The 15999-nt window shown below is 45.0% G+C and overlaps 1 protein-coding gene across 3 annotated transcripts in view; it reads left to right on the top strand.

Moving 5' to 3' along the window:
- Positions 1–15421, top strand: part of GSK3B (glycogen synthase kinase 3 beta) — a 119905-nt gene extending 104484 nt beyond the window's left edge. For all 3 annotated transcript variants that reach the window (XM_048502642.1, XM_048502640.1, XM_048502641.1), the window contains 2 exons: positions 10037–11560; positions 11649–15421. Coding sequence is in view for 2 of the 3 variants with exons in the window: in XM_048502640.1 (XP_048358597.1) it covers positions 10037–10104 (68 nt within the window). In the remaining variant the exon portion in view is untranslated. The remainder of the gene's footprint in view (positions 1–10036; positions 11561–11648) is intronic.
- Positions 15422–15999: the final 578 nt, after the last annotated feature.

Below are 15999 nucleotides of genomic sequence, written 5' to 3'. Positions count from 1 at the left end.
GAGAGCTCCAAAGAACTGTGACTAGGCTGAGGTCACCCAGCTGGCGCGTGTTGGAGTTCACAAGCTAATCTAGTTCACCAGATAAGCCTCCACAGCTCAAGCGGCAGAGTGGGAAATCAAACCCGGTTCCTCCAGAGTAGAGTGCACCAGCTCTTAGAGTGCACCACGCTCCCACCCATTCCTCTCATTAGGCTGCATAAATTTATCCATACTGGGTTGCGACAGTGTCAGCGTGCGGAGACTGAAAATGTTGCAGCATTGGGCAGTAGGTCTCCCAGGACTGCTTTGGGAAAGGAGAAATTGTGATGACTCCGTTTGAAATAGCGAGCCCCGCAATCGGGTTTAGCTCTCCTAAGCGTTCTGGAGTTGAACATACCATCTTGCAAAATGCTGGTGAAATTGCCACTATGATGTGGTTTTGAAGTCTTTTAAGGTAACCTTAGGAGCCGGTGGGCGCTTCGTGGGCTTCTGCCCTTTGGACAGCGACGAGCGTCTCTGTGCAGGTGCACAAATGGAGTTCTGTGCTGATTGGAACCTGGTCCCTCAGAAGCTTATGGAGCCAGCCCTACAACATTGGCAGTCAGAACCCTTCAGCTCAAGAAGAAAGAGGAGCATGTACAGAGGATGGCCCAAAACGGAAGAAGAAGAAAAGTTGGATTTATATCACCCCTTTCTTTCCTGCAAGGAAACTCAAAGGGGCTTACAAATTCCTTTCCCTTCCCTCCACTCACAACAAACACCCTGTGAGGTAGGTCACAACAATGGAGAGGTATTTTTGGATCCAGCACTCTTCGTTTATTAGAAAAAATGATTTTGATTAACCGATTTTCATGGACTCTAGACAAAAGAAAGTATTTTAAAATGGGATAAAAACTTGATGGAAGCTAATTGTGTCTGTGAAACGGTGGGGAAAGAGACTATGCTGGGCTTTGGATTATGAAAGCAGGATGACTATTCTCAGACTGTACCGCCCTGAGGGAAGCCCAAGACAAGGTTATTTCACTCAATGGAGTGTTGGGAGGGGGAATTTTCAGATTCCAGACTAGATCCAAAAATACCGCTCCATTGTTGTGACTATGCATTAGAATAGAATAGAATAGAATAGAATAGAATCTTTATTGGCCAAGTGTGATTGGACACACAAGGAATTTGTCTCCGGTGCATATGCTCTCAGTGTACATAGAAGAGCATATCTCGGGAGGGGGGCATCGGTCAATTCCACCAACACTCTGGACCCCCCACATTGAGCCCATGCTGTTCCCTTGTGGTCACTTAACCCCCCTGAACCCGCATTTCAAGGGCCCCCTTTCAATGGCCCCTTCCGCACGGGGCTTTTACAGCGCCCTCGGAGCTGCTCGCATGGGGGGCACAGCTGCTTTGCAGCCGCGCCACCCTCACTCCTCCCCAGCGGCGCGAAGCCGCCATTTTCCCACCTCGCTCCCCAAGCGAGGTTTTTGGAAAACGGTGGCTTCCAGCGGCTGGAAGGCGCCATCCCTCCCCCCTTTCCCAATCGACTTACCGTCCCTGCGACCGTCTGGCGCGTCGCCGAGGCCTGGGGACACGCCCCCCCCTGCCCTGCTACTCTGGAGCGGTCGCGCAGGGCAGGGGGGCGTGTCCCTTGGCCTTGGCCTTGGCGACGCACCGGACAGTCGCAGGGACGGTAAGTCGATTGGGCAACGGCGCAGTGCGGCACTGTCTTCCCGGTCGTTACTGGCCCAACCCCCAGCATGGCTGTGCGGAAGTGGCCAATGATTTGGACCCAACCAACATGCCTCATCTGGAAATGCTAAAATAAAGGGGATATCAGTGTGATATTCAGTGACGTGATGATCTACTCACAGGCACATTAAAACCAAGTACAGACGCTCCCTCTGCGTTGATACAGGACACAGGGAGGGAGGTGGGCGCCAGTGGTTTTGCCCACGCACCCTGCCTCCACACAATTCCCCGGAGGTCTACAGAGGGCAACTTCTTGGAGGATCTGGCTTCAGTGAGGTTGCTTGCAGAATGTTGCTGATCACAGGGAGAGTTCCTCCTGAGAACCAGCACGGTTATAGTGGTCAGGAGTGGTGGACTCTAATGCGGAGAACCGGGTTTGTTTCCTCACTCCTTTACATGAGTGGCAGGCTCTAATCTGGAGAATCAGGTTCGATTCAGAGCTCCTCCACATGAAGCCTCCTGGGTGACCTTGGACCAGTCACATTTCTCTCGGGACTCTCGCAGCCTCACCTACCTGTTGCAGGGAGAGGAAGGGAAGGTGACTGTGAGCTGATTTGGTCTCCTTAAAGGCAGAGAAAAAAATGAGGTGTAAAAGCAATCTCTTTTTCTTTGGCAGGGCATTTACTTGGGAGGGGACCAGTGCTCTCATGCCACTGCCCTTCCCTGCGCAGTGGCAGGTTTTATAAATGCTGATTTTATCTGTGTATAAATGGATCCATTAAATGTTTTCTATAAAAGTTCTTCTATCTAGAGCAGTGGTGGCGAACCTTTGGCACTCCAGATGTTATGGACTACAATTCCCATCAGCCAAAGGTTCGCCACCACGGATCTAGAGTTATTAACCCATGTACCCCTGCTCCCTACCCTTCCCCCCAGGGTGGGTAGGTCTTGACCAGATGACAGGCCCCCTCCTCCTCTCTGCCAGGGTGGGTGGGCAATGACCAGATGCCCCCTCCCTCCCTCCCCTTCCCTCTCCCCAGGGTGGGTGGCCATGACCAGACAACGGTCCCCTTTTCTCCCCTGCCTCCCTGGGGAGAAGAGGGAAGAGGTCTGTCTCCTAGTTGTGACCCGCCCTCCCCAGGGAGGCAGGGGAGAATTCCCCTTTCCTTTTGATCACAAAAGTGCATCTCAAAGGTATTTTAAAACAAGATTGCTTGGGTTCTTCCCATTGAGAATTACCTTCTCCAGATACTTTCATGTTCTATAAAACTGACTGGCATAACAATACAATGGGTTATTAGAGAAACCTGAGCTTCCATTTTTTGAGAGTGACAGGTGCAGTTGCCATTCCAGAATGTTGGTTGAGCCATGTTGATTGCAAAATCAGTCCTGCCCACTCCCACATTTTATATGTAATGTATAATAGTCAGTTTTGACAACGAAGTAACCAATTTTGGGGGACAACATCTTAATTTAATGCTTCCCTTCACATCCATGAAACATTGGCTCATTCCGCACATGCAGAATAATGCACTTTCAAACTGCTTTCAGTGCTCTTTGAAGCTGTGCGGAATAGCAAAATCCACTTGCAAACAGTTGTGAAAGTTTGGGTGCTGTGTGGTTTCCGGGCTGTATGGCCGTGTTCTAGCAGCATTCTCTCCTGACGTTTCGCCTGCATCTGTGGCTGGCATCTTCAGAGGATCCTCTGAAGATGCCAGCCACAGATGCAGGCGAAACGTCAGGAGAGAATGCTGCTAGAACACGGCCATACAGCCCGGAAACCACACAGCACCCAAGTGATTCCGGCCGTGAAAGCCTTCGACAATACAGTTGTGAAAGTGGTTTGAAAACGCATTATTTTGCATGTGCAGAAGGGGCCATTGACTGTATATGACCCAGTACCTTGTTTAATTCTCCAAATAGGTTGTCATAAATGGCCGTTGAGTCTCATCAATCCACATCTAGTTTTTCATTGCTCAGTATCAGAATAGGGAATTTTCAAATTTAGAATTCGTCACTTTAATGTTATCTTTTTGCATAGTTCTACAAAGTCATGGTTGGATTTATTTACTTTTATATCCCAAGATCATACCATATTTAGTTCCAACAATACTAACAATTATTCCTGCTGAGTACTAAATATTTAATATTTGTACAGAGTATTTGATATCCTTCTGATATTATTAAACCTTCATTGTCCTAGTATAAATCTGGTTTGCTATAGATACGCTTCAGTCAGTTTGTTCTTTAAGTTGCTGGAAGAGTTGGATCTTTACTTTGAAGGATAACATAATCAGTGTTACCATAGGGCTGGTGGTAGTCCAGTTTTCAAGATTTTTAAAACTAGGGTTTTTTAAAAAATGAAAATGCTTGATTAACAGACTGACTAATTTTCTTAACCTTGCCAAGCTGCTAAAAGTTCATTAATTACTTTCATCTGGATGTTAAGAACTATGTAATTTCTTATTAGATGCTGTGCATTGTCTGAATTTCCATATAAGCCCTCGTGTAAGTCCTTTTTATTGGGGAAATAGTTCTCTTCCTTGTTTTCAGTACGTCAATAATGTATCTGCTTCATCATCTCTCTACAAAAAAACACCTTTTATAAGAAATTCTCTGCTTTGTAAGCTTTCAATTAGTTCTGAACAATTTAATCTTGAATCTGTGCTTCTGCTTTCCCTTCTTATCAAACTCGAATTAGATTTTCCTTTCCCCTAAAAACTTGATTGCGTCTTCAGTGTTTTAAAGTTAGAAATGTAATTTTAATTCTAATGGCAGACGTGTTTGTCTGGGAATCCTCTTCCTCTTAATTATTCTGTTTTTCTAGGCATTGTAGAAAAATTAGCTGTTATTTCCCTGCATAAATGCCTCAATGCCTGATTTCAGAATTATTTTCTTCTGCCATTCAATGTAGACCAGAGGTCTGCAACCTGCGGCTCTTCAGATTTTCATGGACTACAAATCCCATCAGTCCCTGCCAGCATGGCCAATTGGCGATGCTGACAGGGGCTGACGGGAATTGTAGTTCATGAACATCTGGAGAGCCGCAGGTTGCAGACCCCTGATGTAGACATTTTGACTCTACAACTTCTGTAGCAAACACAAAAAGAAGCGTCAGTTCATGTATCAGCATTTCTCTGCCTCTCACACTCACTCACTCACTCACTCACTCACTCACTCACTCACTCACTCACTCACTCACTCACTCACTCACTCACTCACTCTCTTTCAGTATAATCTTCCTGCTTTTTCTGAAAAATATCCACTTTTGAACTATTTTAGGTGGTACATTGTCAGTCTGTGGGACTGCCACGTTACAGGGACTCCTAGCTAGAATGGGTATCCTTCTTGCTGGATTCCAATCTTCCTTTTTCCTTAAACCCTTCCTATGTCACTGCGGGGCATGTAAGGAACCCCCTACATCAGTGATGGCGAACCTTTTTGAGACTGAGTGCCCAAATTGCAACCCAAACCCCACTTATTTATTGCAGAGTGCCAACCCGGCAATTTAACCTGAATGCTGAGGTTTTAGTTTAGAAAGAAAGGGTTGGCTCCCTCTTCCTCCGCCCCACCCACTCGAGCAGGGGCTAGCCTGCTCTAGCCTCCAGCAAGTCCCGTGCACACTGCTCTGTGCCTCTCTAGCATCTCTGCCTCCTCTGCGCCCCCCCCCCTCGGGCAGCAGCCACCTGGAGCACAGGCACCAGGCCCACCAGCCGAGTCCTCCCTGCTCACCGCAGTGCGCGCACGTCATGCTCAGTGGCCCAAGACAGCCTAGATGTGTGTGTGTGATTTTCTGCCCCCCACATGACGAACTCTGTGTGCGCGTGCCCACAGAGAGGGCTCTGAGTGCCACCTCTGGCACCCGTGCCATAGGTTCCCCATCACTGCCCTACATGGTCCTCTGTCAATGGCCAAACACCAAAGTAGCGCTTTCTAAGCGTCTTGTCTGTGTGGTTTGTATTTTATAGTGTAATTTTAATTTTTAAAAAACCAAACCACGTTGGCAATCGGTGGCTGTTCATAGCTGCATACGGTGGTTGCCAAATTGGTTGGGTCAGCTTTTTCGTTTCAAAGTGTATCTTTCAGGCCCCCCTTTTAACTAGACTTTAGTCTGCAGGCAGATTAGGCTTCACCTGGTCATTTTTCAGACAGAGGAGGTCAGCAGTCTGTTGCCCAGCAAAAGAGGAGACCTGCGTCTCTGCTGTCCCTTCCAGCACGCTCTGCATCGGAAGGGGCTTGTTCCGGCTAAGTTATTTCAAACAGAGGAGAGTAGAATGGTGTAAACTGCTTTGGGGAGAAAGGTTGGGTTTAAAGAAGGGAAATAAAGCGAATCAATTTAATTTTCAAACGCAAGCATTTGTTTTACTAACGGCCTAATTAATCGTTGCTATTTTTCAACCCATTTGGCAAAAAAACCATAAAAAGCAATTTTTCTATTAACTCAGGTTGATTTTTTCTCATATCTCAACCATCCATTTTCTGCATAAAGCAGTCATTTGCCCTTGGCTTATTCAACAGGCCGTTACAATTTATATTTAGCGCGCTGTAGTCTTTATTTTCAATTTCAGAGGCAAAAATAAATATCGCTCAGTCCCTCCAATGATAGTGGATTCTGTATGAATTCATGGGCCCTAATTCAGAATGAGAACTATAATGAATCACTAGTTCGAGGACATAATTCTAGATACTCTTTATTTTGGCCACTCAGCTTCAGTTCATTATACCACTACTAGTCAGTATAATATCTACTAATCAGTAAACGAAAATTAAATTATAAAATGGCAAATTAAATCAGATTTAATGTAGCCAGTTGAAAACAGCATATTATTCCGTGGTGTATCCCTTATTACCGTGGTGGCGAACCTTTGGCACTCCAGATGTTATGGACTACAATTCCCATCAGCCCCTGGCAGCATGGCCAATTGGCAGGGGATGATGGGAATTGTAGTCCATAACATCTGGAGTGCCAAAGGTTCGCCACCACTGCTAGACTGACTAACAGCCACATCCAAAGGGGTGGGGTGGGGAATCCACTACTGGGAGCAGTGCAGGACTGCTCTGGCAGATTTGCCCTTCTTTGGGCACTTGCCGTGGTGGTGGGACACAGCACTGAACACTGCACCTGTGTCCCTGTGCCCCCGCCACTGGCGTAGCAGGGATGGTTTGGGGGCCTGGTCTGGGGAGCACTGGCTCCCACCTGGCCATTGCTCTAGTTGTGCTGGTGGCCAAGGCTTAGGACATACACCACTTTTTGTGTGTAAGGATCAGCAGTGGCGTAGTGGTTAAGAGCAGGTGCACTCTAATCTGAAGGAACCGGGTTTGATTCCCCGCTCTGCCGCTTGAGCCGTGGGGGCTTATCTGGGGAATTCAGGTTAGCCTGTGCACTCCCACGCACACTCCAGCTGGGTGACCTTGGGCTAGTAGTCACAGTTCTTCTGAGCTTTCTCAGCCCCGCCCACCTCACAGGGGGGAGGGAAAGGAGTTTGTAAGCCCCTTACAGGAGAGAAAGGGGGGATGCAAATTCATGCGGACCGGATCTGATGGGAATTGTAGTCCATGAACATCTGGAGAACGATAGGTTGGGCACCCCTACCATACGGGCATGGTCCATTTTTAAGAGTAATATAAATAGAATGCTTTCCATTTATCTCAAAATACTTTAATTGGTCTTTTGTTCACATAGTTTGTGGATTTTGCCATAACTGCTAGTTTACTCTTCCCAGACCTCCCGCGGGAACACTTGTTCACTGTCCATTTTGCTGAAAATATACCATCACTGTGGCTACAGCTATATCTAAGCAGTTCTTCCAAAACTTTTGGGGTGTGTGTGTGTGTGTGTTTCCTTCTAAATTTTCTGTCTTTTTGCACATCCACCAGATATGATAAAGAGTTCAAATTCCCTTTATTGTTCTTGTTCAACTTCTCAATATCCTTTGGAGCAATACACCACCAAACTGAAACACCAGTTTTCTCTTTATGTTTGACTAAGTCTTATATCTTCCATCCATAAGGTTTCCCATTGTTGGGAAGATATTTTTTCCTTAAAGTTTTGCATCTTTCTCATGCATTTTTTTTCCAAGACTTGGTTCCTCCTTGGAAGAGTTTATCATATTTCCATGTTATAGCATATATACACGTGTATCAGTCGACCCACATATAAGTCAAGGCACCTAATTTTACCACAAAAAACTGGGAAAACTTATTGACTCACGTATAAGTCAAGGGTGGGAAATGCAGCAGCTACTGGTAAATTTCAAAAATAAAAATAGATACCAATAAAATTACATTAATTGAGGCATCAGTAGGTTAAATGTTTTTGAATATTTATTTCAAAGAAAAACAGCAAACTAGCTCTGTAAGTGGAAAAGAGGGTCAACAAGAACAATATGGTCTCAACAATAACTGTAAAAGTACAAAAACTTTAGCTCAACCAGCAACCAAGCTAAAACACAAGAGTTAAAATCCTTCAAAACTGGATTTTTGGTCAGGAGAAGAATGTTTATGTCAGCAGTACGAATATTTCAGAGTATCTTTAGGAGACCCTCCTGATGATACCACCCAGGTTTGGTGAAGTTTGGTTCAGGGGGTCCAAAGTTATAGACCCTCAAGATGTCGCCCCATCTACTATTAGCTCCCATTGGAAAGAATGGGGGATGGGGCATCCCTTTTGGGGATCCATAACTTTGGACCCCCTAAACCAAACATCACCAAATGTGGCTGGTATCAGCAAGGGATTATCCTGATGATACCATCCAGGTTTGGTGAAGTTTGGTTCAAGGGGTCCAAAGTTATGGACCCTCAAAATGTAGCCCCAACTACTATTAGCTCCCATTGGAAACAATGGGGGATGGGGGCACCCCCTTTGGGGGTCCATAACTTTGGACCCCCTGAACCAAACTTTACCAAACGTGGGTGGTATCATCAGGAGAGTCTCTTGAAAAACCCCTGAAATTTTGGTGCCACTAGCCTAAAAAAGGTGCCCCCTGGTGGCCGACAAAGTAAAAACCCTAAAATATTTTTTTAAATACACCTGACTCGCATATAAGTCAAGGGAGCCTTTTTCAGCACAAAAAATGTGCTGAAAAATTCGACTTATCTGTGAGTATGTACAGTAATTATTTTTCCTAACATTCTTACATTATGTGCCCCTTTAGGTGACATTAATGGTTTTATTGGGGGACTAACTGTTCTTTGGGTAATTCCCAGATTTTGAGAAGTTCATCACTAATTACATGGCTTCTATTTTGCATTGTATCTCTTTTGACTGAGTTTTTAGTGTATAGGTAATTACATAAAACTTTTTCTAAATCCATCATTTCTAATTTTACTACTCTTTGATCTTGGTTTTTAATCCAATCCGCAATCCAAATCTGGCCAGTTACCTGATAATATAATTTGATATTAGGTACTGCTAGTCCTCTTTTTTTTCATACTTTAAATTTGATTCTTGTCTTTTCGCCATCCCTTATGAACTTACTTGTCGGCTTCTGCCATTGTTTCAAGCTTTTCCTTGTATATAGATTGGTAACATCCGAAATTAAAAATTTAATTTTGGCAGTATGCTCCCTTTTATTGTAGAGGTTTTTTCCCCAGACACGGACTTTTTAGTTTAGACCAGGGGTCTGCAACCGGCGGCTCTCCAGATGTTCATGAACTACAATTCCCATCAGCCCCTGCCACCATGACCAATAATGTTAATTTTGCAGCATTAGCCCATTTTGCACCAGGCGCCATCCCCCCCCCCCCGCATGCCAATGGTTATCAGTTCTCCCCTGACCCTTTGAGGGGGGCCTGTGGTAGAGAATTTCATCATGTCTTACCGTGACATCCCTCTGAAGATGCCAGTCATAGATGCGGGCGAAACGTTTGGAGCAAAAACTTCCGGACCATAGCCACACATCCCAGAAAACCCACAACAGCTCAGCCTGTACTGCTGCTTCTGGTGTGGACCGATATAGGGCTGTGTGTGAAGCCCATGTTTGGGAACAGACTGTGGTATTGCTCTTAGCAAGCCCAAAGCTGGACCATGTCCGGCCACTGCAGAACGCTTAGCTCCCACACAGCACCAAGTCCGTCCACCCCTGTGCTGCTCAGATTCTCTCCCTCATTTATGGCAAACGAAAGTTTACCAATGCATCCAAAAGAGAGACAGTTCAGGAGAGGGAAGAATGCAAAGAAAAGGAACAAGGAAGGATCCGGGAGTAAAGCTGAATTTTGGTTTGTGAGTTGAGGGATGCTGTACTCTTAAGAAGCCAGGGTGGCCTTTTGGCATGGGTTTTGGGTTCCCAGCTGAGTCAAGACGGAAAAGAGACCCCTGTGCTCATAACTTGCTCCCTCCCGCGTAACCGCTCCCTTCCCTCTCTTTTGCCCTTTGCAGACGCTAACGCAGGAGACCGAGGCCAGACCAACAACATAGCTTCGGCATCCGCCTCCAACTCCTCCTGAGCCCGTCGCGAGCGACAGCCTGTACAGAAGAGTCGCCAGTCGTTTGAGTCTCGCTCAGCAACACTGATCACATTTGGAAAGAAAATTAAAAAGAGGAAAAAAAAAACACCAACCCCTGTTCATTCTAGTGTTCGATTTTTTTTTATTATTGTTGTTCTTATTTAACCTTGTAAAATACCTATAAATACAAACCGGTTCCATCGTGTCCTCACTCTCTGCGGGCTCTTTGGGGCAGCGAGATCGGTAGGGTGGGAAGAGGGAGGAGCGGAGCGAGAGACCGCGCTGGTGCATCTTCCCATGACAATCTCTTTTGATTTCGACAGTTGCTGTTTTATCTGCATTCAGAATCAGGAATCGTCTTTCGTGCCCCTCCCGCCACAAAACGACGCCCCATTCTGCTGAAGTTCCTTTTTTAAAAGCCTTGTATTTTTTTAGTGAAGTTTCAACTTTTGGTATCGTGCACAACTTGAATTTGGTCTGGAGCTTGAGCAGGACTTGCCGATATTGAATAGTCTTCGATCTGGGTTGGACGAAAGGAGAGGCAGGCAAGAGAGGTGCTAAAAAGATGCTGGATAGCCAAAGGGAACCGGGGTCGGTGGGGTGGGGTTTGCTGTCTGAATAATGCTTTTGGAACTGTTAAAAGAGCAGACCTTGATCGTTAGTTCTGTTCTAGCGTGGGGGAAATCCTGTCAATATGTATGTTACATATATGCACACAGACTATTAGCTTGAACTTGATACATTTGTTCGCCTAACCTGGACATTCGAGGATCTACGAAGCACATGAAGACGGTGGTCAGTTGCTTGCCTCCTTCCGCAGACAGGGGCAAGGTATTCGTGATCCCACTTTTCCCCACTGTGTGCCCCGTTTCCAATTCTAAAGCTGGCTTCTTGGCCCAAGCAGCAAATAGGCCCGGATTATCACATATTTCGTCATGCGCTGTTTTCAGCGCAACTTGAATTTTCAAACTGCAGCATTATTTTGCAGGTGACTTTAAGTACACCTTTCAGGATGGGCTGCAGGGTGACCCTTTTTCCTTTGTAACCTTTATTTATTGATCCTGTGGTTGATGTTTTCCCAGTGGACACGAATACGTCGACAAATCAGCTTACTTGCGCCCGATCACTTAAGCAAAGCTATTAGTGTGTGTATATATATGCACATATACATATGCATATATATATATTATAAATATATACATAGATAACAGTGCTGCTTTTTAATTTTTTTAATCTATAACTGGTCTGACTGAAGCTGAAAATGCTTTCTTAGTGTCTTTGTCCTGGGTTATTTTTATAGCAGCAGTCAAGAGTCTTGTTTTTCTGATTAAAGCAATACTCCTCGGAAGGGGCTAGCGGAGTAGGGAGCAGGAACGTCATTGCTGCAGTAACACGCGAGCTCTCGGGCCTCGCTTCTTCCTTGTAGATTGGAGGGAAGTGTCCTCCTGGGCCAGGGGTCTGCCACCTGCGGCTCTCCAGATGTTCCTGGACTACAATTCCCATCAGCCCGGAATTGTAGTCCATGAACATCTGGAGAGCCGCAGGTTGCAGACCCCTAGCCTAGGCCTGACGTGAATTCAAATGAAAGTCATCTGGTGCTCCTGGGAGTTGCAGTTGATCAGCGGATCTTCCGAGGCACAATCAACTGTTATGACCCATGCACATATGTAAATGCTGCCACCTGAGGAGTTCTGGACTCAGGGCCTCCTCTTGCGCCAAGACCGCCTCTTTGCCGTTGGTGGGAGGTGAGCGAGCCCCGCTAAGGTCCGAGCTGGTTAAAAGGCAGGGGAGCAGGTTGCCTGCCTAAAAATCAGGGTCGGAGAGGAGTCGATACTTACCTGTTCTTCTCCAACTACTGCAAGGGCCGTGAGTCTTTCAGTACAGAAGCAGGTCCTTCGGCTGTTCAGTGTGGTTACAAGAGAGCCTGTGGCAGATGAGAGGCCAGGAAGGACGGAGAGCCGGCTGTCGTCAGAAACGAGCCCGTGCACGTCTTCCACGCTGAGTCCTTCACGATCAGAGCTCAGGAGACCTCTGAAGAAGCCCGGCCGTGGTAGAGGGAAGGGTCCATTTCTAAAGAACAGGCCTTGGGTTCAGAGCAACGGCTGCTGCCGGTTTTAGGACGAGAAAGTGGCGTCTTAGAATGCGCATCACTCTTTTTAGTTTGAAACTAGCAGGGGAGAAGAATGAAAAGCTTTAATTCTTTTTTTCAGTTTTATTTTGTGTGTGTGTGTGTGTGTGTCCACGTGTGTAGAGACCGGGGTCCTGATGGTTTTATTTTCTTGAGGATCATGACGGGACTGCAAAAACAGTTTTATACAAATTTAGATCCAGGTGTTTCAATACCATTTTTTGGTGTAAATAAACTGACAAAGCTCCTCACCAAATTCAAGTTTGTACATTAGTTGTTGTTGTTGTTTTTTTTAAAAAAACAAAATTGAGTTTTATTGCTTTGTATGTAAATATGTGGACCCAGGAACTGTTGTTAATGAGCAAAAAGTTACCATTCAGGGCAGTTAACTCTGTTTTAATAATCAGAAGAAAATGTAGATGAGCTTTTTGAAGCCATATAGTTCTAACTCTGTACAGTAGATAACCGGCCTGTATTATTGTAACAATAACTCTAGCGATGTATAGTATAATCTATATAGTTTGGAGTGCCTTTGCTTCCATGATGTTTTCAATTTTGTTTTCACGGATGTTCATCCTTTTTCTTTTCCTCTCGTGTCAAAATCTCTTGGCTTCCCCTCTTTCAGCAGTTCCAGGGTCAGTAGCATCATTAAAAGAAACGGCGTTCATCCCCAGCTTCATTTGGAACCATGGCTTTGTCTTAAGTCTTTTAAAAGTCAGCCCCTCTTCTCTTCTCTCCTCTCCTGCCTCCTCCCCAATAACAGTGACTGGTTTCATTTTGCATTTGCTCTCTTGGCACCGAAGTGGCAGGTTGACGTTTTGCTCCGTGCCCGTCGATTTGTGACGACGAGTTCTCTTAACGGCAGCTTTGAGGAGCCTCCGTTTTTGGAATCTTGATTCCAATTTTAGAGGGAAACTTGGATTTCGCAAAGACGAGAATGTAACGAAAGGGGGTAGAACAACCTGTACGCACCCAGCCCTCCCCAGTACTTTGCAGAGATTAAAAAAAAATCTTTGCCAAGCAATTAATCTGTGCTATTGAGGGGCTGTAGAGTTACCATTTTTCCTCCCCCTCCACTCCCCCTCCCCAGATTGATGTTTTCTTAAGGAACTTGACCTTAATTTCTTGTGCCCAACACAAAAGGCCTTGCTGTTAAAACTTGCTCACGTGTGTGTTCTACCTTGTTAGTATTCCACATAAAGAGTGTCTACAGTGGCAAAATGCTGAATTTTTTTATCATACCAAAGGTTGCTGGCTTTTGTTTGGGGTGGGGTGGGAGGGTTGTGTGTGTGTATGTGTGTGTGTGTGTGTGTTCACACACACACAACCATCTTGTGTTCATTCCGGTAAGGCAGAGGCTGCCCTTCTTCAGGTGACGGAGCGGTCCGTGGTAGCATTTTGTTTCGGACAGTCCACTTGGAATTTTAATGTTGTCGACTGCGTTCCAGTGAAGTCCTGTACGGCCTCTTGGTTTCTCATTTGTCAGCTCTGCATGTCCTGAAATGGCATTAATTTTGCTCTGCATCCCTGACTAAAATGCCAGACGAGACGCTGGTCGTTTTAACTCGGGGACTTAGAATTCCTTTAGCGAAAAGAGGGGAAAAAAACTAACATTTTATTCAACGTAGAATGCTCTAAACCAATCTAGCTGATGCTTGGATATAGTTCCTTTTCACCAATCAACAGAGTAATGGTGGATGTCTAATAATGAAATGTTTATTTGAAATGTCCCCAGACTAGCGAGAGACATTCCCCACAGACCTGTCCTCCGTTAGAAATCTCACCCGCTGGAAGTCAACGCCCATTAATGAAAAGCACAGTTCCGTATCCAACCCAGGACCTACTTCGGTGGAAGCGTCAGAGAGCCTGAGACTTCTCGGCACTTTTTTAACTGGGGCTTTAATCGAACTTTCCAATTTCGTTCTTCGTTTTGTGTTAAGGCAGTAAAAGCAAAATGGAAAGGCATATATTATAAGGCAAGTACCTAGAAAGTTAGCTCAAGATAACGTATCTTCCTTCCTTGTGTTTGTTCGTTCTTTGTTTTTTTTTTTTGTGGGGGGGGAGGGGACAATTTATATATATAAGTAACAATTTATATATATAAATAATATGCTTGCCTGTACAAATTTGCGTTTGTTACTATGTTGCTGATAGCACTCGGGCCTGCACACACAATTAGTGTTATCACTTCCATTCTAAAAAAAAAGCAGAAATCTAAAAAATATATATATAATGGACTGTGGGTGGTATACAAACTATGGCATACACTTTGTGCAAAGCTGTCTTGATTCAAAGAAGCAGAACTTGTATAACATTATTACTACTTGAATGCCTCTGTGACTGAGTTTTTTTTTTCATTTTAAATATAAACTTTTGTGAAAAGTATGCTTAATGTTTTATTATTTTTACCTCCTCCCTTCTACTCCTTTGTAAATACATTTTGTTCCGTGTGACTTGGTTCGGAAAATAGTTAACTGGTACTGTAATTTGCATTAAATAAAAAGTAGGTTAGCCTGGACATGAAATTTAAAAAAATACAAAGTGTGTGGTCTTTATTTCACAACGGTGGCCATTTTCTGTCCACTGTGTCCTTTGAAAGTCTTTTTCTTCTACTGTTTCCTGTTCACTTTTTTGGTCCAAAAGCACGTACACTGCTCCCAAAATTGGACTTTTCAACTAATTGAAAAAATTCAGGAAAATAGCATGTTAAAAAAAATAGCCTGTATTAATTCATGATATTTTCATAAGTGAAAACAGTTTCCGTCTTTCACCAAAATGGTTTATTTGGTGGAGAGATGCCGGTGTCATCGTTAATAAGGACGGCCCGATTTGCAGAATCTGCCAGACGGCCTGGCAGAAGTGCAGAGACGTGCAGAAGTGCAGAGACGTTTTCTAAAGTGCTTCCTTTATTTCCGTCCCTTCTTTTGGTGGTGCTGTGAAGAGTCTGTCGTAACCGCATCCCGTGGGGGCCTGTTTTTCCAACAAACCTGCACATCACGATCTCTGGGCTGGGTTTTCTTTGGGTCCTGAATAATGTATGTATTTAAATGTGGTCTCTGTTCACCCGAAACAAAAATTCTTTTTTGGGGCAAGATGACTGGCCAGCGCCGTTCTGTTACTCTTCCTAAAAGGCGAGAGGCCAGGTCGTGTGACTACTGCTTCAATAAAAAAAATTATATTGCAAAAAAAGGATTCTTTTCGTTTGTTTATAGTCATGCACACTTTTTATTGCCATGCTGGTTCTTTCCACCAGGGGCAAAAGGTGACGGGGCAGCCTCAACAGTCAAAGGAATGCCGCTTGAGGCATGTAAAGAACCATAAACTGGTGCAGCGTACGGTACTGTCGAGCAGGGTTTCCCGACATGTGTCTTGCCGACACCTTTTCTACCAGCCGCTCTTTAAGAAAGTCAGTGGGTCTTTCACCCAGCTGGGCTTCTGATTAGCCATCGGAAAGCTGATTGGCTGGGTTGATTTTTAAGGCGGTGCTATGGCAGCAGTTGTCACTACAGCACCAGGTTCTACAGTGTTATGAAGCCGTGTGTATGCGTATGTTCCTCTTAAATGGCATCCTATTAAACAGTATCTGCCTGAAATGTCGGGGCATCGCTATTAGAATTATGCATGACTTCCTCGGGTTTCCGTGGCTAGCTCCGCCTACTGCGGCAGCCATTTTATGATGGCATCCCAAATTCCAAAAAGAGGTACTGCAGGGTTAGACTTTGTATGGTTAGAGTGGCTCGAGACATCCAGGAAAGCACAAAAGCCGA

Source organism: Sphaerodactylus townsendi, linkage group LG07, assembly GCF_021028975.2.
Source record: "Sphaerodactylus townsendi isolate TG3544 linkage group LG07, MPM_Stown_v2.3, whole genome shotgun sequence".
NCBI lineage: Eukaryota > Metazoa > Chordata > Lepidosauria > Squamata > Sphaerodactylidae > Sphaerodactylus > Sphaerodactylus townsendi.
Note: the sequence above shows the minus strand (reverse complement) of the source record. Positions and strands in the feature narration are given on the sequence as shown.